Source organism: Botryllus schlosseri, chromosome 3 (assembly GCF_051294905.1).
Source record: "Botryllus schlosseri isolate E-star chromosome 3, Bs_hap1, whole genome shotgun sequence".
Lineage (NCBI taxonomy): Eukaryota > Metazoa > Chordata > Ascidiacea > Stolidobranchia > Styelidae > Botryllus > Botryllus schlosseri.
Window position 1 is genome coordinate 8,368,490 of NC_137238.1, and position 27,654 is coordinate 8,396,143.

General features: G+C 40.3%; 2 protein-coding genes and 4 long non-coding RNA genes across 7 annotated transcripts in view; 3 read left to right on the forward strand and 3 right to left on the reverse strand.

Annotated features, from left to right (window-relative positions):
• Positions 1-27,654, forward strand: part of LOC145434886 (uncharacterized) — a 271,087-nt gene that overhangs the window by 52,649 nt on the left and 190,784 nt on the right. The gene's annotated exons all lie outside the window — the stretch shown is intronic.
• The window catches only part of LOC145434863 (uncharacterized), a 149,736-nt gene that overhangs the window by 3,890 nt on the left and 118,192 nt on the right, over positions 1-27,654 (reverse strand). The gene's annotated exons all lie outside the window — the stretch shown is intronic.
• LOC145435718 (uncharacterized) lies at positions 8,594-9,972 on the forward strand. The gene is made up of 4 exons (XM_080313007.1): positions 8,594-9,331; positions 9,385-9,447; positions 9,512-9,613; positions 9,682-9,972. The coding sequence occupies exons 1-4, from the start codon at positions 9,223-9,225 to the stop codon at positions 9,819-9,821; spliced, it is 414 nt and encodes a 137-aa protein (XP_080169133.1). The 5' UTR covers positions 8,594-9,222; the 3' UTR covers positions 9,822-9,972.
• Positions 10,070-11,658, forward strand: LOC145435719 (uncharacterized). The gene is made up of 2 exons (XR_013913976.1): positions 10,070-10,211; positions 10,752-11,658. It is a non-coding gene; the product is annotated as an uncharacterized LOC145435719 (long non-coding RNA).
• On the reverse strand, positions 14,901-15,772 carry LOC145435274 (uncharacterized). The gene is made up of 2 exons (XR_013913779.1): positions 15,670-15,772; positions 14,901-15,603 (listed from the first exon to the last, which is right to left on the reverse strand). It is a non-coding gene; the product is annotated as an uncharacterized LOC145435274 (long non-coding RNA).
• On the reverse strand, positions 18,413-20,584 carry LOC145435371 (uncharacterized). The gene is made up of 9 exons (XR_013913828.1): positions 20,395-20,584; positions 20,219-20,327; positions 20,070-20,151; positions 19,886-20,001; positions 19,687-19,827; positions 19,437-19,593; positions 18,725-18,930; positions 18,562-18,665; positions 18,413-18,480 (listed from the first exon to the last, which is right to left on the reverse strand). It is a non-coding gene; the product is annotated as an uncharacterized LOC145435371 (long non-coding RNA).

The following is a 27,654-nucleotide window of genomic DNA, read 5'->3' on the forward strand; positions in this document are numbered from 1 at the left end:
AAAAATAACTTATTTTTGGCATTTTGCGATTTTTATTTTTGGCAGTTTTGGCATCGTCCTCTAAATAGATAGTTTAAGACTCGAATTAGTCACAAAAACGCTTTATTTGGGCTAGTTTGTCAAAAGACACCACAAAACGTGCAGCATCCACGTATAATCAGTGCCAACAAACAATAAGAAGAAAAAACCTAACGATTTCATGGGTTGATAATGTCAAACGAAACCACAGAATATGCAGTATCCATCGTAATCGGTGCCTATAAGCAAAGCAAAAAAAAAACAAAGAAAAGCCTAACAAACACGCTCAACAGCTGATTGTTACAGCGGTTGAATAGACTCAAATCATTTGCACTGTAACAGTGCTTTCAAACTCAGGTCAGCTAAGTTTCTCCTAAATTCATTTCTCGCCCAGCAAATCTGGGAAATAGCGGCTTCAACCTTCCATGCCACAAAACTATCCATTAAGATTTCTAGAATTCTGGTTGCTCTTTTCACTATGTTGTGATATCATCATGGGGGGTGGGCGCGAAATTTTTCACTATAATAAAAAAGGGGGCGCTCCTAAAAAGAACCACTGTTTTGGTGTCTTAATAGAAGAACGTGCATAGCGGTTTGAGGAGAGTTACAAATGCATGTTTAACATTGTTTTGAATCATGACGAAAAATAGATATTTTTTAATCAACCGCCCCTGTCTCATAACCTAACATCAACACATTCGCTGAGCGGTATTTAATAATAATCTAATTTAGAAATAAAATTATTATACGCTGGAGAATATAGCTAAAAAATTTTAACTCCGCCCGCCAACGTATTTTTACTTCTTATTTTGCCCGCGGAGGAAAATAATTGCCCACCTGAAACATATATAAGACGAATCAACTCCTGCATCTCCGGAGTTGATTACGTAGACGGCATAGCCGAGATAGCTGCTACATAGCCGCGACATAGCTGTGACATAGCCGGCATTGTCGACATATATATCTGCGACATCTGTCACATAGTCGACCTATAGCTGCAACAAAGTCCAAATCGCTCCGACATATCTGTTACATAGTCGACATAGCTGCGACATAGCCGACATGCACAAAGCCCCAAAATACCTGCGACATAGCCAACATAGCCGCTACATAGCTGCGACATAGCTGACATAGTCGACATAGCCGACATGCACAAAGTAGACGGACCCCCTACCGCACGGATTCATTTCACGTGAAACAAATTATGACAACTTTATGCCATAAGAAGTATGAATATTACTGAATAAACTAACATTCACTTTACATGTATGATACCGGCTCACATTGAACCTACGGAAACTGTTTTTGACTCCGATGGGATTGTCGACAGCAATCACATAAGCCGTTGTCCACCAATGGTAAATATTGTCCTAGATTTGTTGTTAGTATGCTCATTGCTCATATATCAATGGGATTAATCGTCGTTACACTATTGCTTTACAGTGCCAGACGAAAGCTTTGAGTCGTTACTCAATGTTTTGATCTAACAAAGATTATGTTATACCTTCCAGAAAATATAGGGTTGCGATGGATGAGCGTCATGTCTTGGCATGTTTTTCATTAGTTTGATGTAAGAATGATATGCCTTTAAAATCTTCAAAACCGCAGAAAGAGTTACATCAATATATGTTAGCAACGGACATTTATATTCAAATATATTTGTAGTTTGACATATCGTCTATCAACAGAAACGTCAGGCACATTGTATAGTGTGGATAATATTCCAAGCGAAAACCCTGCAACAGATCATCGTAGCTCACAAATTATATTCAGCTATAGACCCAGTGACAGTTTTGTATTCTCGCAGTGAACACTGGTATGGCTGATTGCTCTGCTCCAAGTGTAGGCCTACTTCATGTTGAGTCTACACCTGTAGGCAAGACGAACAAAGCCCATTGTCGTGTCGGAGTTCATCTGTCTTCTTCTTCCAGTTCTTGATAGAATAAGAGCTTGAATCAATATTCAAATCAACAAATCCCTCATTACAACAGAAACATCTCACACCAAAATGTTTTTGGTAATGGCTAAGAGCGAACACGATATGAAGATGAAGCTGTTGCATCAGATGCAAAGAGAGATCGAGGCCGAAAAGAGAGAGAAGAGAAGAATGGACATGGCTGAAGAAATTCACGAGCTCAAGAAAAACAAATATTGTTGAATATACTATGGGTGAATCAAAATTACCGTTCATTAAATCGATTCATTCGTGTTTGTCGCCTTAAAAAACTGTAGAAACTGACACAAACAGGAATATAGTATGAGTGTGGCCTATATATAGTCACAAAGTATGGTACAAATCCTACGCATCACTATGTGAAGTGGTTTGCTACTATCTGATTTTGAATAGCGCGACCCTATACAAAGTTAGGCGGGTCTGTATATGCATACGTTGGTAGGTTTGTGTTGATGTACGAATTCTCATCGTCTCAGGGTTGTCGATTTCTGCTTCGGCTTATTGCAAAGTTGTGCAAGCATGCGGTTGCAACAACTACGGTCAAGGAATTCCGAAGCCGCGTTCGTACTGGAATCATTAGACAGCGGAAATGTTGTTTCCATACACCAAAGGCTCTTTCGATTCTGTTGCGGGTGCCTGAGTGAGACTTGTTGTACCTTCCCTCAGGCCGGGATGTTGGGTTGAGGATTGGTGTCATAAGGTCAGGGCTGTGGAGTCGGTAAATTTTACCACCGACTCCGGCTCCGACTCCGACTCCACACATTTTCAATATACCGACTCCGACTCCTGAGTCTTTAAACGTACCGACTCCGACTCCGACTCCTGGGGTCTTTAAACGTACCGACTCCGACTCCCGACTCCGACTCCAGCATTATTACCAATTTACTTCGAAAATTATATGCCACATTGTCGGTTGAATGACTATCATACAACCATTAAACATATGCAAACATATGATTAAATGTGGCATGCTAAATTGTTTCATTGTGGCACAGCTCGAATTATCCACTATAGCAGGGGTTCTCAGCCCTTTCTTGGCCGTGGCCCATTTTCCGGTTTGAAAATGTGCTGTGGCCCACCTCTTATTTTAGAGTCATAATCCTGCTCGATGCGTGGTAGTCGACGGCACCGATATGCCTATTTATCTAAAATATGCGCATTTTTATCTTAATTTACTGATGATATTTAAATCTTGACCTCTAGGGCGATGAAATCGCCCAATGAAATCGCGCAAAGCGCGACAAAAATTTTCGATTAGAATAAATATCCTCCAATAAACGACCAAAAAATCTTGGGCCCCTTCGAGCTCGCCGAGTTCGGGGGTTTGGGTGCAGCAGTTACGGCCTCGGTAGATCATAGGCTTAAACTCCTGTGTATATTATGATCCTCCGCTGCTCCATTCGCATCTCTAAACACAATGATCAAGTCCACGCATTCACTGTATGATTAGGGCTTTAGTTCCACTATTGTGGGGAATAATATAATCATTCTAGGCCAGCTTCAAACAACTCATTAATGAATGGCGAGCTAGTAGGCTACTACAGAGAAGTGGAGAAACAATTTTTTAATATGCATGCTGTAGCCTACAATGTAGGCTACATTGTATGTCTTCTACCAAACCAACTGAAGTTGCGATGTCAGAATATTCAACCCAATGATACAATCAACTCATGTGACTCTTACATTGGGTTATGTGACTCTTACATTGGGTTAAATGATTTCCAAGCCGGACATTTTAAACCGACTCCAAAAGATTAATGCGCTCCGCTAAATACTCAATTCATTACGATTTGTTGCAGTGCCTTCACCAGAAGATGCTAATATATTTCAATTCTCACTATTTTTGTCTTACCATAATACGACCTGCCAAAGTCGGCTACAGAAAATCTCTACATCAATTACACTTCAATCCGAGTTTATTGCACCCCCTTTCAACGGCATACGACAAATGACCCTGTCGGAATACTTGTTTACTTATTCATTACCTCCCAGTTATCATATACTCGAAATTACTTTAGTTGCTGTTAGCCGTTAGCGGTTAGCCGCCGTTCGGCCTCCTGTTTTCGACTTGTACATGCTGACTCCATACGTGCCACAACGTCTCATCAAAGTCGGATGAAAAGTTTATGAATATATTTCCAGCGTTTACCATAACAAACATAACCAAACTTAGATTAATTCTAACATTTTCTAAATAGCTTTGTGGCCCACCTCGAAATGCTCTGTGGCCCACCAGTGGGCCATGGCCCACCTTTTGAGAACCCATGCACTATGCAATTAACATGAAATAAAGATTTGCTAAATATCCTTCCTTATTCAAGTTTTTATAACATGGACTCTCTAATATTCAGAATTGTATGAATCATTCAAATATGGCAGATATCCAATCCTGTATAATAAAAATGTAGGTAAAGAATCCAAGTGTAGCTCTTGTGTATGACTCAGCAAATAATAAAGAAATTGAACTTACGAATTTTGACATTGCACACTATCCTGATTACAAGCACAAACACACTTACTACTAACAATAGACATTGGTCATAAAGGGAATTTAGTTAAGTAGTCAAAGACCATAGCCTATGTCTAATCTACATGTACTTATAATCAAGTATTCAAGGATTGGGACTTGCAGTCTTTCTTAATCATTTGTTCGACCCAAACAGCTAAGCTACACTACAAATATTTTTAATTTTGTCAAGTGGGAAGCATCGTTTGGTCATATTTACATCATTTTTACAATTCTACAAAACCAGCCGATGCATTTTCTCTGTCACAGTATCATGGTATAATTCCGAAAATTGCATCAATTTTGACTGCATCGCGGAAACGAATCTTGCGATTTTCTTCCCCTCTGCAACTGAGTTGTAATTTGCAAGTAATGGCTAATTTTATCTATATTAGGAGTGGGCAACTTTTTCGGCGAAAGGGACACCTGAGATTTACGAACCATTGCGCGGGCAACGGGAATGTTGATAACCTTTTTTTAGTCGTCGATAGGAGCGAACCGAATTAAGTAACATCGCAAACAAGACTTATAGTATTACGCTCTAAAATTGATAACAATATGTCATGCAACTGTGCAGTGCGCAATCAGGCCCTGGTCGCGCGAGGCGCGAATTTTTTTTGCAAGATAACGACTGAATAAGGCTATATAGCTATATCAATTAATATGTCGCTAACATACATTGGGGGTCGCATCTGTATGCCACTGGGCTCATTTGGCAAGGACAGGATTATTCGACGTTTAGCCATAGCAAAATCGACGGTATCAGTGAACATGCCTCTATCATTTTGTGCAAATGTTTTGTCGACGATCTCGCTGCAAGTGCACAAGCGAAGCCGTATCTCCTAATTGCGAATATACATAGTTAGACTCAATTCTGTGAATAATATGTATTTATAATTTTCAGAAGGGGGCTCAAATACTGCATGCAAGACATCTAGTGACAATGAATCATGCGAAGTACCGAGAAAAATTCCAAGTCAATCTGCAATGAAATATTCTACTTCATGGTCATATAAGAAGATCTGGGATAAATTTGGCTGACCCCTGGATACGTCAATGCGTCAGAACTGTTTAGTCATCATCAAATATTTTTCGCGGTCATGCTAATCAAATTTTGGTTGGCCTTGCAATTGTACCTGACGGCATAAATAATTTCGAAAATGACCTCGCAGGCCACACCTAACCTTCTCGTGTGCCAAATTTGGCCTGCGTGCCACGGGCTGGCCGCACCTGATCGGTATGGTTAATAATAACGGTGATTGGTGGTACATAAAAATTCTATTGAAAATTCTTTGAAAGCAAATGTTTTCATGATAGAGAAGTTGGAGTAGGAGTCGGAGTCGAAGTCATAGTCATTCTCACAAACTCCGACTCCGACTCCAGTCAGTATTTTCCCACCGATTCCGACTCCGACTCCAGCTATTATAGTTTTCACGACTCCGACTCCGACTCCATCAAGCGAAAATTACCCCGACTCCGACTCCACAGCCCTGCATAAGGTATGGTAAGCAAGGATACCCACCATCACCAAGGAGAAAACCGTTAATTCTCGACATCAAAAGAGGCGAACTTCCACTTTATAGGATCCGGCTATCGTGCGTTGATCCAGGCCGCCTTACAGTAATATGACATATTGCATATTTGCACATGAGTTGCACATTAACGGAAAAAATCCCTTTCTGTTGCGGAAACTGCATTCTGGCCTCCTGGTGATATAATTGGAACATGTGTCCCGTTGATCAACCCAACCACTCCAGTGAATTGTCTCTCTTGATCCATTTCCTGATTTGTTGGTAACTTCATAAAATATGGTCTTCGTTTGGCAATTGCGCGAGAAACCTGGTGCACAATTCGACAGACCGTGTTGTGCCGCATTTGTAATAGGTCACCATCGGTCATTTGAAAATGACAAGTTGCAAAGAAGCGCAATGCTACCAGAAGCCTTAAATGAGGCGGGATAGCGTGGCACCTCTTACTATCATAGGACAGATCTTCGTTCAACAAATTTAAAAGCTCATGAAATGAATCTTTTGATAGTCTGTACCGCTTCACAACTTCTTTATCGGTGTTGTACTCCACTGGATTCTTTCGATCTTCGTCTCCAATCTACGTATAGTTTCTATGGCATAAAAGTACAGTAATCCATCCTAAAACAGGTCAGACAGGAGACAGCACAGTTATAAAATGGTACATTAAGTTCATTGTTAATCATAATAATAATTATAATTGACTTGAAAAAAAACAAGATTGCGATACAATGAAATGATGGAAAGGTGACGAAACCATGGAGTGCACACTGGTGGGTGCCACCGGTTGAGAAGTATTGGTGTAAAGAACAGGCATGCATACCGCTCACGTAGGGAGGATAAGTAATTGAAGATAACCTAAAAGGACGATAACTCAAAAGGACAAACGACAAAAATAAGGTGTGGTGTGCGATGGAGATGTCGATGTATAGATCGTGATCTAGTAATCTCGATTCTGCTCATATTTTGACTTGAATTTGGACAATGGACATATTCGTCGATCGTGTTACTTACCACTTTTGAGCAATGGGCCATTCCCAACCTGGACAACAAAAGTTGGAATCACCACATTCCCAAATCTTCTGAAATTTGGTACATGCATAGATGAGTTAATTTCGAACACAATAAAGTTTATTTGAGGAAAATTGATCCCCGGGGTCAAAAGTTATGTCATTTGGAAAAATTGACGATTTTCTGCTCATTTCAGCTCTGCAGCCTTCCGGTTTATCATTGTAAAATTCAAAAAGGTGTAAACAGATGTTGGATTACAGTTGAGATTTGGCACTGGGTTTTCTGAGTAACTAGTATATTGGTCTATATTCCCATGTGGTATTGAATGCCATGCGGTGTAGTGTTAAAGGTTAAATTGAGGCGAAACTTGGTTGATGGTCTGAAATCGGTCAAGCGTTACACAATTTAGAATGCGAATCGAGCAAAACCTCCCAAGGAACAGCTCTTGGTTTCAAATAGGTTGTTGAAAATTGACATATAGTCTTCAGGGGTAGTGATGAATATAAGTTGACCTTAACAAGGTGTGTTGAGTCAAAAAAGTATGGGAACCATCGGTTTACCATATTCCAAACTTAAGCATATCCGTTTACAAATGCAGTGTACTCTTGAGATGGTGATTTCCCCACCTTACAGTCAAAAAACCAAAATGAAAAAGCTATGGAAAATTGTCTTTGTAACCAGCTTTCATATGATACCCTACTTGCTTGAATATACTTATAAGGTTTTGCTCGATTCGCATTCCAAATTGTGTAACGCTTGACCGATTTCAGACCATCGACCAAGTTTCGCCTCAATTTAACCTTTAACACTACACCGCATGGCATTCAATACCACATGGGAATATAGACCAATATACTAGTTACTCAGAAAACCCAGTGCCAAATCTCAACTGCAATCCAACATATGTTTAAAGCTTTTTGAATTTTACATTGATAAACCTGAAGGTTGCAGATCTGAAATGAGCAGAAAATCATCAATTTTTCAAAACTACATAACTTTTGACCCCGGGGATCAATTTTCCTCAAATAAACTTTATTGTGTTCGAAATTAACTTATCTATGCATGTACCAAATTTCATAAGATTTGGAAATGTGGTGGTTCCAACTTTTGTTGTCCAGGTTGGGAATGGCCCCAATACCTTACCGACATCTATGACGAATCATAGTCACGATAATTAGTGTTGCTACTCTAGGTTCCTGGAAAAACACAAGATTATGTCGTGAAAAAACACTAGATAATTGCTGGAAAAATTTGCCGTTAAAAAGTAATCATGATGACTAAAGGTACAAATCCATGGATAAGAAGTGTTCCACACATGAATTCGTCATTAGTAATCATCAAGTTCATCAAATAATATCACAAAGGGAAAATTGCACAGCTAGCCTAGGGGAATGAATGATTTTATTATTCCTTGTGTGGATAAGGCTTTTAACGTATTCAATACACTCAAGTATGCTGTCCTCGCCAAATGAAAATCTTGCCGTAATCTGCAGACTGAGTTCTACGAGAAACGACAGAGCATCAGAGCGAAATCGCTCTTCATTTTTTCATAGACTTTGGGCCGAGGCCAATTCTTCTACTCAGCAACGAATTCGATACTCAACTCGCGTCAAAAAGTATACTCACACTCAAATACGTCAGAATCGGCTCTCAAATCCAAGTCACCGCACCACCAGACTTAAGTGTCGATTTTCACGGTCGGGCAGCCAACCGCAGGAAGTAACCTTGGCAACACCCGCCGCGGTTATCCGAAATAGGCCAGTAGGCCAATTGAACGAAACAAATCTGCTGAACTCTGTGGAGTTAGCATAGCGTTTTGCTGTTGAGTGGAAGCGAGTTGGTTGTGATGGGTATCGTATGATGATGCTACAGCATTTTTAACTTTATTGCGTCAAGGTATGGAAATATCGGTTATATGCGTCAAGGTATAGAAATATCGGTTATAATGAATTAATGATGTTATTTGACAGATACAGAAATAAATGGCCTCAAATGCAATTGTACGGCGAGAGCCGAATTTCTTGGATAAAGAAAAGGCTTTGTTATTAGAGCTAGTAAGACAAAGCCCCTTACTGGAAAATGAAAAAACCGATAAAGTTTGTGTGACTGCCAAGGAGAGGGCATAGGAGCTGCTGTCTATCGAATTTAATGCGGCCGGCCTCAGCTGCGAGAGGTCAGTAAAATGCCTGAAAAAAAGATGGCAGAACATGAAGGATCGCTGCAAGGCTGATGCGGCGAAGCTGAAAAAAGAGCAGCTCAAAACCGGAGGAGGGATCATTGAGGTCGATGTTGACCCTCTGAGTGAGGGAGTGGCATGTATGTTTGAATTTGCTATGTGGGGCGGCTCAACATGAAATTTTGCTTTATAGCCGTCGTTCCGGGGCAAATATCGGACCTAAATAATCCCTTCGACGATGATGGAGACAAGTCCTGTGAGTCGTGCGAAATTATCTCATGTGTATAGTGAATAACCGAATACTCTTTCATCATTTCCAGTTGTAGTACTCAATTCCGTCATTGAGGAGGAGGAGGATGCTGGGAACAAAGAAAATAATATGAGCACAAGCTCTTATCAATCAACCAGCTGTAGTCGTCGTGGTGAGAACAATACCAAGGCTGCATAGTGCCAATGGCCAACGAAATTGGCAAAGTCATTTTATTTTCAGACGAGAACATAGGTAAAGGCATTGAAGCAGTGAAGGCGGAATACATGAGGGAAACAATTAATGAAGCGACGTGGATGAAACAGTTGAGGATAAGGGAGTGTAAAATGATGGAGGAAGAAAGTATATTGAGGAAAGAATAGCTGAGATTGAGGATCAAATATTTGAAACTGAAAATCGAGAAATTGGAAAAATCGTTAAAAAAAATTATTAATATTATTAATATTATTAGTAATAAAAGTTCTAGTTCCGAATGTCATGTTCGTTCTTTGCTCACCTAAATGATAGCGTCACGCTCGACTCGTCTTATTCCATACGAGAGAGAAGTCACTAGCACATGTCAGTCTTTTGCGACGACCGTGCAATGAGTGCGCAGGTAGTGCCGATGCGATGGTGAACGTACTAGAGTCGAAACGATACTGAGAAGATTAGCATGCCCCTGGCGCAAGGGGGAGGGCACGCAAAATTGTGCAGAGTACTAAAGAAGAACCTAAGCGGAGAACATCTGAATCGATCGTGGCTGTCGCAATGGGGTAGGTCGTACTTGGACTTCACATTATGCTGTCTGTAACACGATGCAGGCCTCTTCGAGCGGCCCCTATATTCAAAACCCTGTGGTTCACTGATCTGTACTAATACAAATAATGAGGAAAGGCGACGGTGTAGTATATTGATAAAACAGAATTAACGAAAACAAATAGTAAGAAATGGAGCAAAACCAGTAATTTGTATAGTAATGAGGGGTCTAGTGTGATTTCCTGTCCAGCGATAATGAGGAAGACAATGTGGAATTGAGAACATAATTGTCATACAGGCACCCCCATGTGCAAGTTTACTTGCTTCTATGAACTTATGCGTAATCTCCACTCTGACTCACACTGAAACTGTCCGCGAACCGGACAAAATCCCCTCGCGGGTCGTATGTTTCCCGCCGCCGTCCTAAACTGTGACACAATTTTTTAAGGCAAAGCTCAAAATCTCGCGATGAAGCTCTGCCTTACTGCCCTCCTTGAAGCTGTATCTCCTGCATTAACATGAGGCACGTTAATAGTTTCTTGAAATTCCTCTTCCAGGATCTGATTGCGGGTGATCCTGCATTGTGCAGACAAGCGATGGTGATGATTATGGTGAGGCTATGGTCCAACCTTGTGCGCAAAGGAATACTCAGCGCCAGAAATCTCCGTTTCAGCACTCCAAAGCAATGCTCAACGCGGGATCTCGTGGAGATGTGCTTCTTATTATATCGCTTTTCCTGTGTTGATGTTGGATTCATTAATGGCGTCATTAAATATGGGAGGCAGGCATAGCCGTTGTCACCGAGAAGGATCCCGTCAATCACGCCTTCCTCGAAATCACCCTTGATTGCACTGTTGTTGAATATGCGCGAGTCGTGAGTGGAGCCGGGCCACCTTGCAACTATGTTCAAGATTTTGCGATCACTGTCACATATAACTTGTACGTTAATCGACATGTATCCTTTCCTGTTACGGAATATTTCGGCCTCGCTACCTCCTGGTGACATGATAGGTATGTGAGTGCAATCGATTGCCCCCACTACTCCAGGAAAACCAGCAATTTTGTAGAAGCCTTCCTTGATCTTTTGAACGTCAGCATAAGAATACTGGATGAAGGAAGGCTTCTGAGTGGCGATGGCGTAGGCTACTCTATGAATGCTGCGCTTTGCTGTGCTGCGTGACACACCCATCAAGTCTGCATCCGATTGCTGTATGTGGCCTTTGGCAAAAAAACGTAACGCCATAAGGAATTGGAGCAGTGGGGGCAGACATTGCGGTCGGACAGATAATGACTGTTCATGTTTGATAATCCTGAAAATATCGATCTTTGGAAAAGCGATAGCGCTTGTAAAACTTCTTGTCTGTATATATTTCTAATGGATTGTGAACATCTTTCAAATAATTTTGTGGAGTGTGGTGGTGGTTTCGCTCTTCGAGTATTTCCAGAATTTCAATTGGATCTTCACATTCGTTTAAGTTCATTTTGCAGAATACGGGTGTAGGTACACTATTACTTGCTGAAAGTTTTAATAACAGGATATCGTTAAAAAGTTAGATTGCAGGAGCTTTGATAACCTAGGGTCCACGGATAATATGGATAGTACATGCGACCAGTTGAATGTGAGAATATAGCTGGAATATGAGGTACTGCACTGGAAGTGCATCCTGCATATAAAGCCGGCGCTGTGAGAGCCTAGGGTCCTTGGATTGGTACATGTACCAGGAGTTTCGTTGAGAGTTGCTCTACGTTCGCCGACAGCTGCTAGCGAAACGTATGCTATGCATACTAGCGGTTCCAAATAACAGTCAACACTGCCCAAGCAAAGCGATATTGCTGATTCCTTATATCTGTGTGTAGCCCACCATACGCTGTGGTGGTGATTTTCGGACGACAGCCTCCTGTTGTCATGGCGAAACCAATCACGCATATCAGATTCGGAGTAAATAAAATCTGGCAACATGATTCTCGAAAATGACGTCTGAAAATCGATACTCAACTAAGTGACAAGAATTGACGCGCACTTAAGTTTGAGTATCGATCAGCACTTAGTTGAGTAGAGAATCGCACTTAAGTGCTGATTTGTTAAGGAGGAGTTGGCCTCGGCCCTTTCGCTCATACGTACGGATTCACAGCGCACCCTGTTACGTAATATTTGCTTGTTACTCCACCACCACATAGAATCATTGAATGCAAACATAGCCAGAGACACTAAATCGCCTGCCTTATCAGCGGTAAATTTAGCGGATAATCTAGTAGTTTAGCGTTAGAATATTCATTGTTCGCACGATTACAGAAAAACACTAGATCTAGTGTTAAAACACTAGCAGTGGCACCACTAGGCCTATCTACACGTCGCTAGATGTCTCGATAAATTACCCGACATAAGGTGACGCAATCGTGCGTCACAGACAACGCAACTTTGTCGAGGAAAGTTACCCGCTAGCAGGGGAAATCGGGTAACGGAAACGTTCGTCTGGATAGTTTGGTTTTGGTATGTCAATGGCCGTGTAATTGATTGTAAGTCAGTTTTATAATATTATAACTAACTTTTAGCACCTGTTGATGTAATTATATCGGCAAATGGTGATATGCCTATACCGGCAAATGGTGAAAGTACCGTACTGCACGAACGAAATTCTCTGATATGGACCATTCAATTTACCCCCCGATAAAAAAGCAAGCCTTTCTACCAAACACTACTTTAATTTAGGCTCTAAGAATGTTTGCTGTAGCATATTTGTTGACTCAAGAAGTATTTGGTACGAAGTATTTGGTACCTAACGACTACTTTTGCAGATGATACGCGTTCTTATTTGACCTAGTCACTCTCCATAATACCCATACTCTCTTTGCATTGGGTTAATAACTAATTATATACCATCGAATGTAATGCAATGTTGACGTTCGATGGATAAACCCTTCTAGTACTCAGCTGTCGAGTGTTGATTAATAACAACAAGGCACCGCCCACGATTAATAACAGCAAGGCACCGCCCACGATTAATGACAACAAGGCACCGCCCACATACACAAACTCACCCACTATGCATTTACTATACACATGGTCCATGGACACATCAGATCTTGGGATATACATTAATTGATAGACGATAATGTCATATATAAAGTAGACAAGACGATAATGTCATATATAAAGTAGACAATGTCGAAAAAAACAATACATTACCTGGTCGGAACAGGAGGCAGAAACAATGATAGCGATTATCCGCGAGCGTCAATTGATTGACGAAATAGACAAAAGGCGGTAGAGGAACCGAAAGACAAAAGGCGGTAGAGGAACCGAAAACTATTCAGCAATGCCTCGGAGTAATTAAAAAGTCGAGGTATTCAGGAGGTGGCAAATAATAGCCCTTTTTCGTTCGTTGCAGTCTTGGTCTTATATACTGTTCTATCATTATAGGACGTCATGTCGCGATAAATGGAAGGCGATGAAAAGAACCTATTATAAGATAAAACAGGCGGTCCACAATTGTGTAATGTTGATACATCACCCTGTATACTAGTCGTTTGTTTTCGTTATTACGTCACGCAGACAAAATATTTCCTTCATTTTGAATTTGATTCACTGCATTACTGACGTTCGCTACTGATGAGATTCAGTCTAAGACAGTGGTTCTCAACCTTTTTTGACACCAGCCCCCCCTTGGAGCTCAAACGATTGTTGAATTTCGCAGTTGGTGGCAATTTTTCTTACCTGCTTCCAAATCACATCAATATTACATACACATTCTATCCCACGGCACAGTTTCGGTGTCCGTAATAAATTTTTCAGTGATTCTTTGCAAAATATGGCAAGATGCCGCCACTGGTCGAGTCAATGTTGCAACAAACCTTGAAATCGTTTAAAAATTTGAAAATGAATTTTACAGCAGGATTTGAACTATAAATTGCATGGTAACCAGCTGATGGACGATATTTCGACTGCGTTTGAGAGCATCATTTCGAACATAAAATGTATTTATTGATGATAGTTACATTTGTGCTTTTTTGAATTGGTAAATTGTAATTTTGGAACGTTGATGAAATCACATGGGACGGATCGATTTCATTCTTCACGTTACTCTGTCGAATACTGATGCTGTGTTTACGATCAATTTCTGCCTCTGATGTACATATTAGTTGTTAGAGTTACCCTGTTACAGCAACATCCAACTAGTACTTCCGCCCCGAAATATGCGTCGGAATGGGCGCTAAGCAGCTCACGTGGCCGCATTACTTGAAAATGAATGAATTGCTTGGCTCCCGGCCTCGAACGTGTGGTAAGATAAATGCCGAGAAGCTTAATAGTCAGAGAGTACGGTTTGTAACTAGTCATATTCAATTCTTTCTACAGGCATTGCAAAGCAGAGTAGATAACTTTCAGAGCCCATCAAGCAAAGATCATAGTGATGATGATGGTGACGCATCTTCTTGATGAGGCGACCCTGTCAACGCCGACTGTTGTATGCGTGCTGGATGACTCCGTTTCGGATGAAGAAAAAGAAGAAAGAGTAGAAAGAAGAGGAAAGCGGAAAAGGCATAGCGGTATAGATCTCCCTAATATTCGGTTTATTGCTTTGGCGTAAGATAATCATATATAATCCTTCGATTTCAGATATTGATGACGTGGTGCAGGCAATACGAGAGGAAGGGGAGAAAGACCGCGAACTCCTCAAAGAAATGTTCGAATAATTCTTTTACAACTGTTAGAATTCAGTTTCTTAATATTTTGAGTAAACCAAAATGTTACGAAACATAGAACAGCAAAGAAAAATCTTATAGGAGTAGTTAATATCGCACAGAATGGCGAAGTGGATAGTTGTTTTCAAGAAAACGGACAATAGCTTCACGGATTTCACTGCCTTCCGTCGAAACCGTGCTAACATCGTCATTGTCAGTATGTTGAGCTTGCGGAGCACTTACAGGTGGTTGTGCATGCTCACATTGTGCAACAACTTCTTTGGCAGTCTCGCATATATTGTGCAATACACAGCATGCGGCAATGATGTCAGTAACCATCACGACGCTTGTGTCGATCTTTTTTGCAAGAATCCTCCACTGTTCTTTGAATCGCGCGAATGAGTTTTTCACAATAATGCGGACTGAGCTACGCTAAAAATTGAAAGACTCGTATCTTGGCTGAAGAGCAAAGCCGACATATGGTTTCATGAGCCGTTTACCCAGCGCGTATGATCGATCACCAACAAAACCGGAGGAATATCGAACCCTTCAATCCTCTTTGAATTCTTAAAATTTGATATTTCCTAATTATCCTCGCACTACTCAAATGACATCCCGAAGGTTATCTTCACCTGAGGAAGTAGGTGCGAGTATCGCCACAAGTTGGAAGCTCGCAGAACTGTGGCATCGTGACATGACCCTGGCATTTTGACACTTATATCCCTGAAACTGAGAGAGAAGATTGGAATTGATCCATAGTCCAAAAATTAAACCATATTCCGCTACGCGCCGTACCAGTACTTGTCGTCCACAACTGCTTGAAGTATTATAGACTCCCAACCTTTCCTGTTGGTATAATCCTTTCTGCCAATATAGCTGGAGCTGTGACTGGTATGTGCGAGCCATCAATGCAACCAAATACCTAAGTTGATGTAGGCCTATTTGTCAACCGGGCAGATTAGAACAGTCAACACTCAAAGTAAAGTATTGGTATAACCTGTGGAAAATGATGAGTCTCAAATATTCGTCGACTTATATTTTCTTCCTCTTCCCTTGATGGCATACAAATAAATTTCGATGCTTTTGCTGAAGCTGCTTCGCAAAATCTGCAATCAATATAGTAAGGTTGCAGTATTGCTCTCGTAGCACCAGCAGGTATTGCAATAGTCGATTTAAACCTTTTCACAAAGTTGTGGACGGCGCTGTCACTTCAGCCGAATAAATGACCAACTGTTCTGTATTCTGCTGTAGAACCTACGCCGAATAAATGACCAACTGTTCTGTATTCTGCTGTAGAACCCAACTTAAATATCACTATTGCAATTCTTTTTGACGTGTCGACTGGCTTCCGTACAGAATCTTCACCTGTGAAAGCAAAAAACGACTACGCACCCTGAATATAGGTTCCATACGTGGCTTTATATCGTCATGAAATTCGTCCACGACTGATTCAAATGTCACTCGCCTCATTCGGAAGCTGTTCATCCAATCGTCGTCGTTGTTTTCACACATGAACCGCCTCCAAAAATCATCGTACCTTAACAAACATTTGTGTTTGAAGTGAATCAATTATTTCGTTATGTCGATTATGATGATTTAGGCTGATGGAGCTGTGGTAAACTGACCTAGATTTCATCCACAATTGTGTGGGAAGACGGCTGTCTCGCTCTCGATTCTCTCGCTGAAGTACTGAACAGATCTTGAGGTCCACAGAATGTCCTGATCATCTTTACACATGTACTTTGTACCTCCTGGCTTGGAAGAAAATAATGAATTTCTTGCTGTCTGTGAAAACAGTTTTAGAATCCACTCTCAGATAAAGGTGTGTTCACAGAAAGCACAGTCCCGCTGATTACCTTCAAAAGGTGACTGGTGTCTGAGCATATCAGAATAGGTTCATCGGGTCGGGTTGGTTGAGGTGCATAGAAATTTTGATAATTAGGGGTCGAAACAGCTCCGTGAATAATCGAGAAGAAATTACGATTGGTTGATACACCATCAGCCACAACTGCATGGATCTGAACATTCCATTCCTCACATACCGTGACAGCTTCCATGAACAAGAACATGGACGCAAGTGTGAATGCCTTTGTTGTTGTACGCAAGTGTGAATGCCTTTGTTGTTGTAATTGGCCACCATGAAAATGGGATGGAAAAAAAGTTTTCGATCAAATGACCGCAGATAAAACACTAAAAAGACAGATTCAGAAAAAAGTATTAACATGGTAAGCTAGTCCATAAATTTATTAATGGTGCTCCTCACTGCAAATATGAGTTCCAATTTGATCCGGTGTATGACGGTTAGGGTGGAGTGAAAATGACTTTTTTTTTCAAATCAAAAAAGGCCTTCCTCAACCCTGACAAATGACCTAAAACTTCAATCAAAAGTGACTTCAGGGTGTTGCCCCCATTTTCCAGCCGGCAACCCCCCAATTTCTGCGCTTAGGGGGGTAAAATGGCCCATCTCGGCAACCGCTGGTCGTAGAGTCATGATATATAGCTCAAAATCTGCGGAAGCATCATGTTTCTATCTGTCTTCTGAAGAAAGTTTTCTCTATTGTGAACACAAAATGAGTTATAGCCAAAAAACTATATATACGCACATTTTTGTTGAAATTCAGCATTTATTCTGATGAATTGTGATCTGTCATTAGTTGTTTTTTTTAAATAAAGTAACACACTGGCAATACCGAATATTGGGCCCATATTACAAATATATTCACAACACAGTCCTTTTAAAATCGGTTCAAAACATCATAATGAAACATTCACATTGAACGTCTTATATTAAAAATACCACGAATTGGTTGGTATTGAACCTTATCAACAACTTCCTCCAACGATTGAGCACTTAACTGATGCAGAGTTAGAAGAATGCCGCGAGAAGCCTCTGATTTTGTTTCATCCATGCCACAATCAAACAGTGGAACGACATGTAAAGCTCGTAACAGAAGCATCAGCACTAGTTTCGGGATTTCAAAGACGAGATGGCCTCATTCGCCGAAAAATTAAGTCCCGTAAACTGATGAAAAAACTTGACAAAAGAATGCATTTTTAATATGAGACGTTCAATGTGAATGTTTCATTATGATGTTTTGAACCGATTTTAAAAGGACTGTGTTGTGAATATATTTGTAATATGGGCCCAATATTCGGTATTTCCACTGTGTTACTTTACTTTAAAAAAAACTAATGACAGATCACAATTCGTCAGAATAAATTCTGAATTACAACAAAAATGTGCGTATATATAGTTTTTTGGCTATAACTCATTTTGTGTTCACAATAGAGAAAACTTTCTTCAGAATACAGATAGAAACATGATGCTTCCGCAAATTTTGAGCTATATATCATGACTCTACGACCAGCGGTTGCCGAGATGGGCCATCCCCCCCCCCACGCGCAGAAATTGGGGGGTTGCCGGCTGGAAAATGGGGGCAACACCCTGAAGTCACTTTTTATTGAAGTTTTAGGTCATTTGTCAGGATTGAGGAAGGCCTTTTTTGATTTGAAAAAAAAAAGTCATTTTCACTCCACCCTAATGACGGTCCCCGTAGTCCACAAAACCAATGATGCGAGAATCTTGATAAACCAGATTCTCTCGAACTGAAAGTTGCAATACAAATTATATTATTTCACAAAAATTTGCAATTTGATATCACATATGCAATATACACAATATCTTACTTTTCATTTCACCAATGGTAAGGTAGGCATCAACAGGGTCCTTCAGGCGTTTTAATTGCTCGGATGCAATTTCGCATATGCCAGGCTTTGATGACGCCAAGTTCCTAAATCAAATACCATGTATATAGGCAAATCAAGAGATAATGTGAATGTCTATGTGCACCTGTAATGACGCAGGGTGCCAGAAGAAGGCAATGTTAGCATTCCTGTGGTTCGAAGCATGTGATAAGCTGATGGTGCTCGGCGTAAAGCTCAATCGCCCATCTGATAACATCAGGGTGGTATCTGCGGGCATTAGGATGCCTTTTTGCGTTCGAACATTGCTCTTTAAAAAACATCCTCTGCCATTCGTTCATGCTTTCCGCTTCACTCTCAACAATATCCTTAAAAAAATTCTTTGTGATTAATTTTTTTCTTGTCGATACGTCCATTAACATAACATATTTTGGAAATCAAATAAGAGGACACTTTTTTAGAAATTTGCAACTCGAAAAACCGGAGTAAAATCCTCAAAAACCGGTTATTTTTCCCCACTTTGAGATCGGTTGACTAAGAAAAAAAAGGTCATCACTTCTGCTCAGAGCTCAAAATAACGTTCTTTACTCCACATTGCCAGGTGGATGACTAAAAAAAAAGGTCTTTTCGCTCAGAGCTAAAATCACCGTTTTTCACTCCGAAATACCCGCCGGAGCTTCACTTCTGTGCTAATATGCGGCATATCACTCGCAATTTGCTCTAAATCTGCCTAAATTTTCAAAAAAGAGAACAAAATCTCTAAAAAGAGGACAAAAGGGCGTCCTCCGAGGACACTTTCAAAAAAGTCAAAAAAGAGGACAAATCCTCTTAAAAGAGAACGTATGGTAAGCCTGATTAACATTCATACCACTTCCACTTTAGCTGAATGAAGATCTTACTGGACAGTTAAACAATCATCATCTGAACCGCATGGAGTACTTTTTGAATATCTTCTGTTGTATCTTGTTTTTACATCATATTTTGTGCACATGGTGCATGCAATAGAATCGTTCCAAACTGAATATAGATACATCAATTCTAACAATTTGACATATTCTTCAATGCTGCTCACCGTAGTTTTGATGTAACTCAACAAAAAAAAATACGAACCTACAGCTTCGCACAGAGGAGTTCTTGAACAAATGACCTTTTCCTGTAAATGATCCGCAGCCCAAGATAAAGTCTTATGTTGATGGGTGTTTCGTGTTGTCTCCTGTACCCCGATACAAAGTCTCATTCCGTCAAGATAACCTATACAACATTGGGTATGACAGATTCTGAAAAGTGACCGACAGTAGCAATGGCATACTTAGAAATTGCTGAAGAGTTAAAAATTTCAAGTCATAATTCGGAAGCTGGTTTGGAGGGAGCTTCCATCCATGCAATGCCGCTGAATCAATCATCAGACTGCTTGTAAGGGAAATTCTGAAACAATTGTTTCATAGCAATATAACGTAAATTGATCACCCATATTCACTTAATTTGCAAGGTACCTCAATATTGGCACAATATCTTCAATACATTCCCATTTTTCTATAAACAATTTAACATTTCTCTCACTCAAGCTCCATATCTCTGCATGAAATGAGATAAAATTATAATGGCTTAATGAAGGTTGGCTACAGCTGAAGAGATTCCTCACACCTGTATGTTTTTTTCAATTTGTGGTAAGACAGGACAACATCCCTAATATCTCTATGCAGAAGTTTGTCAGGAAGTTGCTTCCGAACGGCCGGTTGTTTTCTCAACTCCTTTATAACAAATTAGAGTAATACGCTCATTGGAAAGTTTCTATTAAGGTAAATAAAATCGTCTTGCCTTGCTACTGCTGCATTTGGATGGCAGATTGAGCCTTGGCAATGCTCCAACTTTCAATTCCTTGCGAGATTTATATTCTATTACATCTGATTCTTCAAAGAGATTTTCGCGAATTCCAACCATGTAATTAGGTGAGGACAATACTCAGAAAAGAACTTTTGAGAATAATGTCACTTCAGAAGTATCTCCTTTTCGAACGATAGTCTAATCCAGTGGTTCTCAACCTTTTTGACCTCGCGGCACACTTTCAAAATGAAAAATGGTCCGCGGCACACTAGAACAGTGGTTCTGAACTCTTTTGGCTTACGGCACAGGCAAACTACCAGGATGCATATAGCAGCAACCATAGTCTTACAGAGGTATGGTCACTGACGATGTACTTCTACCTTTTTGGAGCACTCAAGTAGGCTTTTCTCTGCTTGATTTTTCTTTTATCTCTGCGGACATCTCACAAATATACGTCTAAGAATGGTATCATTTGACATGGGGATCGTTTTCAATTCTTTCCAAACATTTCTTTACAATTTTATGGCTGGCCGGAAGAAAAACATTCTCCGTTTCAGTGTTAGGTTTTGAATTATCAGCTATTACCACATAACTGGCCTGCTGATATCTCGTTTAAACTTCGGGCTGAGCTTAATTTCATAAGATTGACTGGACAATAAAGACTGCCCACTACCGCATTGTCGATGTAATTAACCGTCGCATCGAAGAGTCCAATCCCAATTGCCACTAACAAACGCAGAGGCGTAGAGGTGCATGGATGCCAAACGCATTTCCGCGCAGATCGTGTAATAGCACCTGTGAAGATATAGTATACCTCAATAGTGTTACTGACAGCCACCCGCAGTTAAAGTTCCAACAAACCGCGATAATAAACCTCAGCGGCGGGGAAATTTGTAACTGATATAATTTGATCAACTTTACTTCTCAATTCTCGAATTTGCCGCCTGCAACATATAACGTTTCGCCCTGTGCCTGCATTTTACCTGCAGTGCTGGTACGCTACCTAACAATCGAAATGTGAATGGCTGGCTATGTTGGCAATTCTAATTTGTAAACGTGAACATCACTTCCAAATGAGTTCATTTCTCGATGGTGAGAATGCCTTCCTGGGTATTGGAGGCTTATGTAGGCTCCTACTGTAAAAGCAGTGTGCCCTGGTATAAGTTGGCATCTTTCTGGAATCAAAATAAGTAATATCGGTATGATGTAAAATGATCATCGATGACGAAGAGATGGCAAGAATACGACTACAAATATATCTATAAACAGAAGAAGGCCATCAACCTGCGTCATGTCCCTGTTCTGCCTCCAGTTTTGATGGGGGTGACAAATGAAAGGTGAACACTTCGGCCACACCTAAATATCACGGATCAATTGCCAGAGATTAGTTATCACCGTCCTACATGCTACTATGGGTGGGCAAATTAGCGTATCACACCCATTGACGATGGAGGCTCCAGTTGGATTCATGGCAGCGCAGTAGCAAGTTACAAAGCGTCGCAGATTTATTAGATTCTCCGCTCCCCTACACGTTGCTGTGCTCAGAGCGTCTTTACAATAAAAAGCCCAGAGAAAGAATCAATCCATGGATGTCAGATTGAACTACTAGATTGAGATATCGTAACTACGGTCGCCTCGACAGTCTAATATCTTTTCACTGCATCGGATAGTGCATCGCGTGTCTTGATCGGGTAAATTCAATAGAAAAACCAACAATGCCACACTCAAAATTTGGATTTTTGTTATACTTCGACATAGTTTACCACATTTGCTCGCGGCACACCTGAGCAGGCCAATTGGCACACTAGTGTGCCGCGGCACACCGGTTGAGAACCACTGGTCTAATCAGATGAATCACAGCTCAACAAGATTCTCACTTGCCAAGGCAACATGGGAAAAGAATAGGATAAATGGTCTTACGTTTCCTTATGAAGCATCACTTTAATTTTGTCCCCCTTTTCAAAATCCCGCAAAGATAATATGAATTTCGTCAACTCTTCATGATGTTTTCTTTCATTTGCTTTTCGAAGTAAATCAGGTCGGCGAATCCGGAAGAGTGATCTTCTGCTGTCCTGACTAGCCCGTTTATTTGAATAACTACAACCTGGAATCGCGCAACTACAACCTGTTTTGTGGTGCAAACAGACGATCACCATCATCATTGGTTTATTACCAATTTTATCAGTTCGATACACCACAAAATGCGATACAATGAAAAGACAGGAAGATGTCGAAGCGACTGGGAGTAGTCTATGGAATCGGGACACTTACCTTGACCTAGGCGATGTAAAGAGGAGGCATGCACAATGCACATGCACACTAGGGCTTTTCAGAAATGACTTTTTTTCTTAAATCGTACTGGGACTACTGGCTACTTGATAATATTGTTAGGGTTACTTAATTTAGGCCTACACACAAAATTTGGTTCAATTCCAGCCAGTAACCGCTTTGGTACAGAAGTAAGTTTCTATTTATTATTTAAAAATAAATAATAAAAAATTCGAAAATTTTCTGTTCACCCCGTGAAAGTGTTAGGCTGTCTATAGAAACGATGCTCACCAAATTTGATTCAATCCCAACCAGCGGAAGCGGAATTATCGCCGTCGAAAAATTTGGATTTGAATAAAATAGTATTTACGGTGAGCACAACTATAATAAATAAACAAAGAATCGGTCACCGTAAATACTTTTTTATTCAAATCCAAACTTTTCGACGGCAATAACTCCGCTTCCACAAATTAGAATTGAACCAAATTTGGTGAGCATCGTTTCTATAGACAACCTAACACTTTTATGGGATGAACAGAAAATTTTCAAAATTTTTATTATTTATTTTTCCATAATAAATAGAAACTTCCTTCTCCTGTAGCAAAGCGGTTACTGTCTGGAATTGAACTAAATTTTGTGTGTAGGCTTCAATTAGGTAACCTAACAATTTTATCAAGTAGCCAGTACGATTTGAGAAAAAAGTCATTTTTGTAGAGCCCTAATGCACACTGAATGAAAGTGAAGAAGATAGCATTTCCACATTTTCAGAGTACTATGTAATATTGCATACTTGCCGGAGTGTTATATTTTTTAAAGTAGTTTTAGGACATGTTTGCGGCACTTTTGTGATGTGTGTATTGATAGATATCAAGTGTCCCTATTCTACCAAATCAAGATCATTAATAGACTTGAGCGTTTATGAAGAAAGTCTTCATTTTGAAATGAGTCGGTCATCGGTGATACTATAGTACTTGCCTAGCATCACAAGTACTTTGACAAGTGCAGGGCAGCTTGTGCACTGCATACTCAAAACTTATGCCATTTAATTATTTTGGACCCGACGATTACCTCAAGATTCTGAATAGAAGAACTACCTAATTCTGATATAATAATATTTCCACAACAATACTTTCTTGATCTTGCATACTCTCGCTTGATTTTACAAAACTCTAAGAGTGCTGACGAAATCAATAACTGGCGAATAAATTCGACAAATTCACAACTTGAGAATGTATTTCCTTTGTACCGAGAATGAAACAAATAGAATGTAGGTATTGGTCACAGATTAGGTATTCCTGATTAATGTTGCCAACTTGCCATAGACGGATGCAGTTTTGACTCAAGCTATACACTGCTACTGTGGAGGTAGTCTTAAACTGACGACTCACTTAAACACACAGAGTTGGCTTGAAAACGAGCAGCCATAAGCAATACAATTGATAGGACTGTGTTGGTATATTGAAATTGACGAGAATAACAGCAAGCAATATAACTGTGAGTACTCCATGGGAATCTGTAGTTATTGCGTTTCTGCATTGCGTCGACGTAAGTATTTCCCATTGACAAGCCAAGATCCTGAACGGCGTTTGTGTAAATTTAGGGTGCTCTGGGCCTGAGAACGACGGTAAGGGATACCAGTGTTGTTGGGTCCGTATGGTTACGAGGCTGGTCTCACACAAATGACCTACTGGTGGCATTGGTGTACCATATGTCGACAACAATTTCAGTTCCTTCCCAGCGTTTTGGGTGGATTTCTTCCAAGTTCAGGAAGTATATGTGGTCGCGACTTTTAAGGCCGGAAGCGTCTCCAAGTGTTCGCTCCACCTCCCTACGGTGACGTCATTTTATAGACAGTTGAGCTGCATTTTCTCACCGTTCGAGGGGTAAATAGCGTGCGTGTGCTTCTCGTTCTTGCGATAAAGGAGATGGTGTCTTCTGGAGAGCAGTTTTTGGCAGAGATACCGATTGCATCATACAAGATGCCGGGATCAGAGATGCCCCGGATATGGTTTACATATAGCGCACAGTGCAACTTCACTAGCACAGCAATCAGGTACAGATTAGTGAGACTAGCATCAATGTTTGCATTGATTTGTTAAACATCTGAAAGTAGGTATCTATAAAGAGAATAAAATGGTTATGAATTAGCCTACTCTCTGATTTTTGTTCAAGAACTTTGTGTAAATTTTGTATAGGGCGCAATGCAAAAGCTACTGAAGGTAGAAAATTTCAAATTTGGCTAAACTAGCCCAATTTGTTATACATTTTTTCGAAAACTCAACCATTTCATGGCGTAGCCAGTAAAATTCTATAAAACTATTTTATTTTTTCAATAATTTTTTTTTGAAGAATCTGATAACTTCACTTCTGCATGTTGGAATTGAGCCAAATCTAGTGTGCAACCTTTCTTCGAGCCAACCTAACAATTTTGTTCATGAGACAGTGAAATTTGAAAAAAAGTTGTTTTTGAACAACACTGATGTATAGAAACTTGATCAAAATTTAAAAAAAAAACATTGGCTACAGTGCCAGTACTAAATTATACGAAGTAGTGTCACGAGTAACAGCAAGACCTGGTCTTCCATTAAAAGAATCTTTTCATTCCAGAGTTAGAATGATACCAAATTTTAAATCACTGCATCATCACAAAAACCAGGTCGAAAGTACGGTACTCTTGTCCTTGTCCGGCAATAGCAGTCTTCTCAGCACTATCCTTGAAACAATCAATAACTTCCTTCTGATTGGCATGGTTCAACATAAATTTGGCTGACCGAAATTCTTGATTATCTTTTTCGATAAATGGCACAGATATCTTAATAGCTAACCGATGCCTGCAGTTGATGCATCTATTTTTAATCTTAAATCATTTGCTATTGAAGCTGACTTGATTACGCTGTCTTGGGGCACACAAAATACCGGTGTGACATTTGATACCACCAAACAAACAAGTCAACATAGATCAAATGTTAATTATATTTATCATTCTATCTAGCCTTATTAATTTCAGTCACCTTCCTGTCGTTTTCTGGCAATTTAGAAGTCGATGGAAAGACTATTCCGAATTGTTTTCTCATCCATTATAACAAATTGGCACGTTATACCCTGGCATTTTGCGCGGCTGCAAAACAACATAAACCTACCTAGTTGGTGTCTAAAAGTCCTGAAACTAGCTAATAAGTCATAGAAGATAACATAAAACCCAGAACTGTACTTCATACAACCTCACTGAGACAGAAAATACGATTTGAAAACAGACCAATAACGCAAATTAACACAGGGAGCGCCTATCTAATATAGTTGTCTGGCCCCAGCGAACCACAAGTCACGTGACTTTCGAGCCCAATAGATAACTAAGGTAAACCGTGGATGCGACGCTAACGGGCGTCACGTGATTTCGCGCTCTGATGACTGTCTACGCAGCTCGATTTGTTTTGCTGGGCGCTTGTGGAGGAAGATGTTACTTTCTGCATTTGAATAGGAATATCTATCCATGAGGTTAGTTTAGCGAGTAGCTACTCCGTGTGGTTACTAACCATTGTATTGGGTTGATGCTACATAATCAGTGCTGGAGAGATGGGCAAGTGAATACAATTTTAAAGCCGTCAAATATGGCTATACGGTACATGAGAATTGTTGTTTTATACTCTCTACCAGAGATGAGCATGGATTAGGATTTGAAGAAACCGGATTTGTGAAATTTTGTCGGATTTGGATTGGATTAGGACATAGAAATTTCAAATCCGCTCATCTCTGCTCTCAGTCTCTACAGGGATTCGAATAATTGTGGATATCGTTGTAAATTTTAAGACATCGCTGAGGTAGGCGAATTTGATTGGGAATCACTTCTGACTGACGATGTGATCCAAGATATGTTGTACAATGACATGGAGGACGGTGGAGGAAATGAAGCAACAGCTAGCGAAATCAGGAAAAGCACGAGAGCCATCCTTTTCGATTCTAGTCTGACTGCTGACTTCATTCAGCAAGTCAGTAGTGCACTAACACTTTCTGAATTTGGAAAGCAGAAGATTGATGGATTTTGGCGCGAATTTGTATCGAAACCGGAATCAGCAACTGTGATACGGCATTATCCAACTGAAGCAGTTCACGCACAGGACTACTTCAATGAAAATATATCTAGAATTGAGGAGTCAAAGTTTCTTTTAGGCGCAATGAAATTTATAATAATGATGGGTTCGGTCAAAGAAGATGAAACTAAAAGGGGTTCAATTCAGCAATTTGAGAGTCTCTTGAGTACATTGCTTGGTACACTTTGAATACGGCACGAGGACCTACTGGACGTGAGCGCTTTCGTTTCGGCATTGTGAAGCTGCTGTGCAACGACCAACCGCGTGGCTCCTTTATTTCATATATGGGGAGGAAGGCTGGGTGTTTAATGTATCCTACAGAAGAGTATATGTTTTATGTGGAACATGTTTATCTGACGTTCTGTAAAGAAGCCAACCGTCACCCATCTTCCATCAATTTCGAAAATGCCAAAATCGCCATTTTCAGTGGGCAGTACTATGAATCTTTTATTCATAGGGTTTACAACCTGTGTGTAGAGGATGCATTTGAGTCGGAAATAAGACAGCTCGTCACTTACGTAACGTCATTGATGATCCTAGTTATTTCACGCAGCGTCGCAAAGCGACTGTTTGAAAGCCTGCACGATAAAGTGACTACCGCAGCAGTTTCACTCCGCAGCCAGCTATCGCAATAGATAGGTGATGGGAAGGTATAGCATCTATCTCACCAATTTCCATTACAAAGTTCAACACTTGGTCAATTTCTACATTTTGAGTTGACGATAAGATGATTTTGACTTTGTATCACTCTTCTTGCAACATGATACTGTGCCTACTGTTCCTTTCAAAAGATGCCGACTAGATTTTTTACGTCGTAGCACTTCCTTGCAATATAAGACTGTGCCTACCGTACTACTTCTGTCAATGAGTCCACACATTCCAAGTCGAAATGCAATTA

Excerpts from the sequence above, each read along its gene's own strand:
- LOC145435718 (XM_080313007.1), top strand. The coding sequence starts at position 9,223 with ATGAAGGATCGCTGCAAGGCTGATGCGGCGAAGCTGAAAAAAGAGCAG. Across the intron at positions 9,332-9,384 it reads TCTGAGTGAGGGAGTGGCAT|CCGTCGTTCCGGGGCAAATA; the intron begins GTATGTTTGAAT and ends TTTGCTTTATAG. Across the intron at positions 9,448-9,511 it reads CGATGATGGAGACAAGTCCT|TTGTAGTACTCAATTCCGTC; the intron begins GTGAGTCGTGCG and ends CATCATTTCCAG.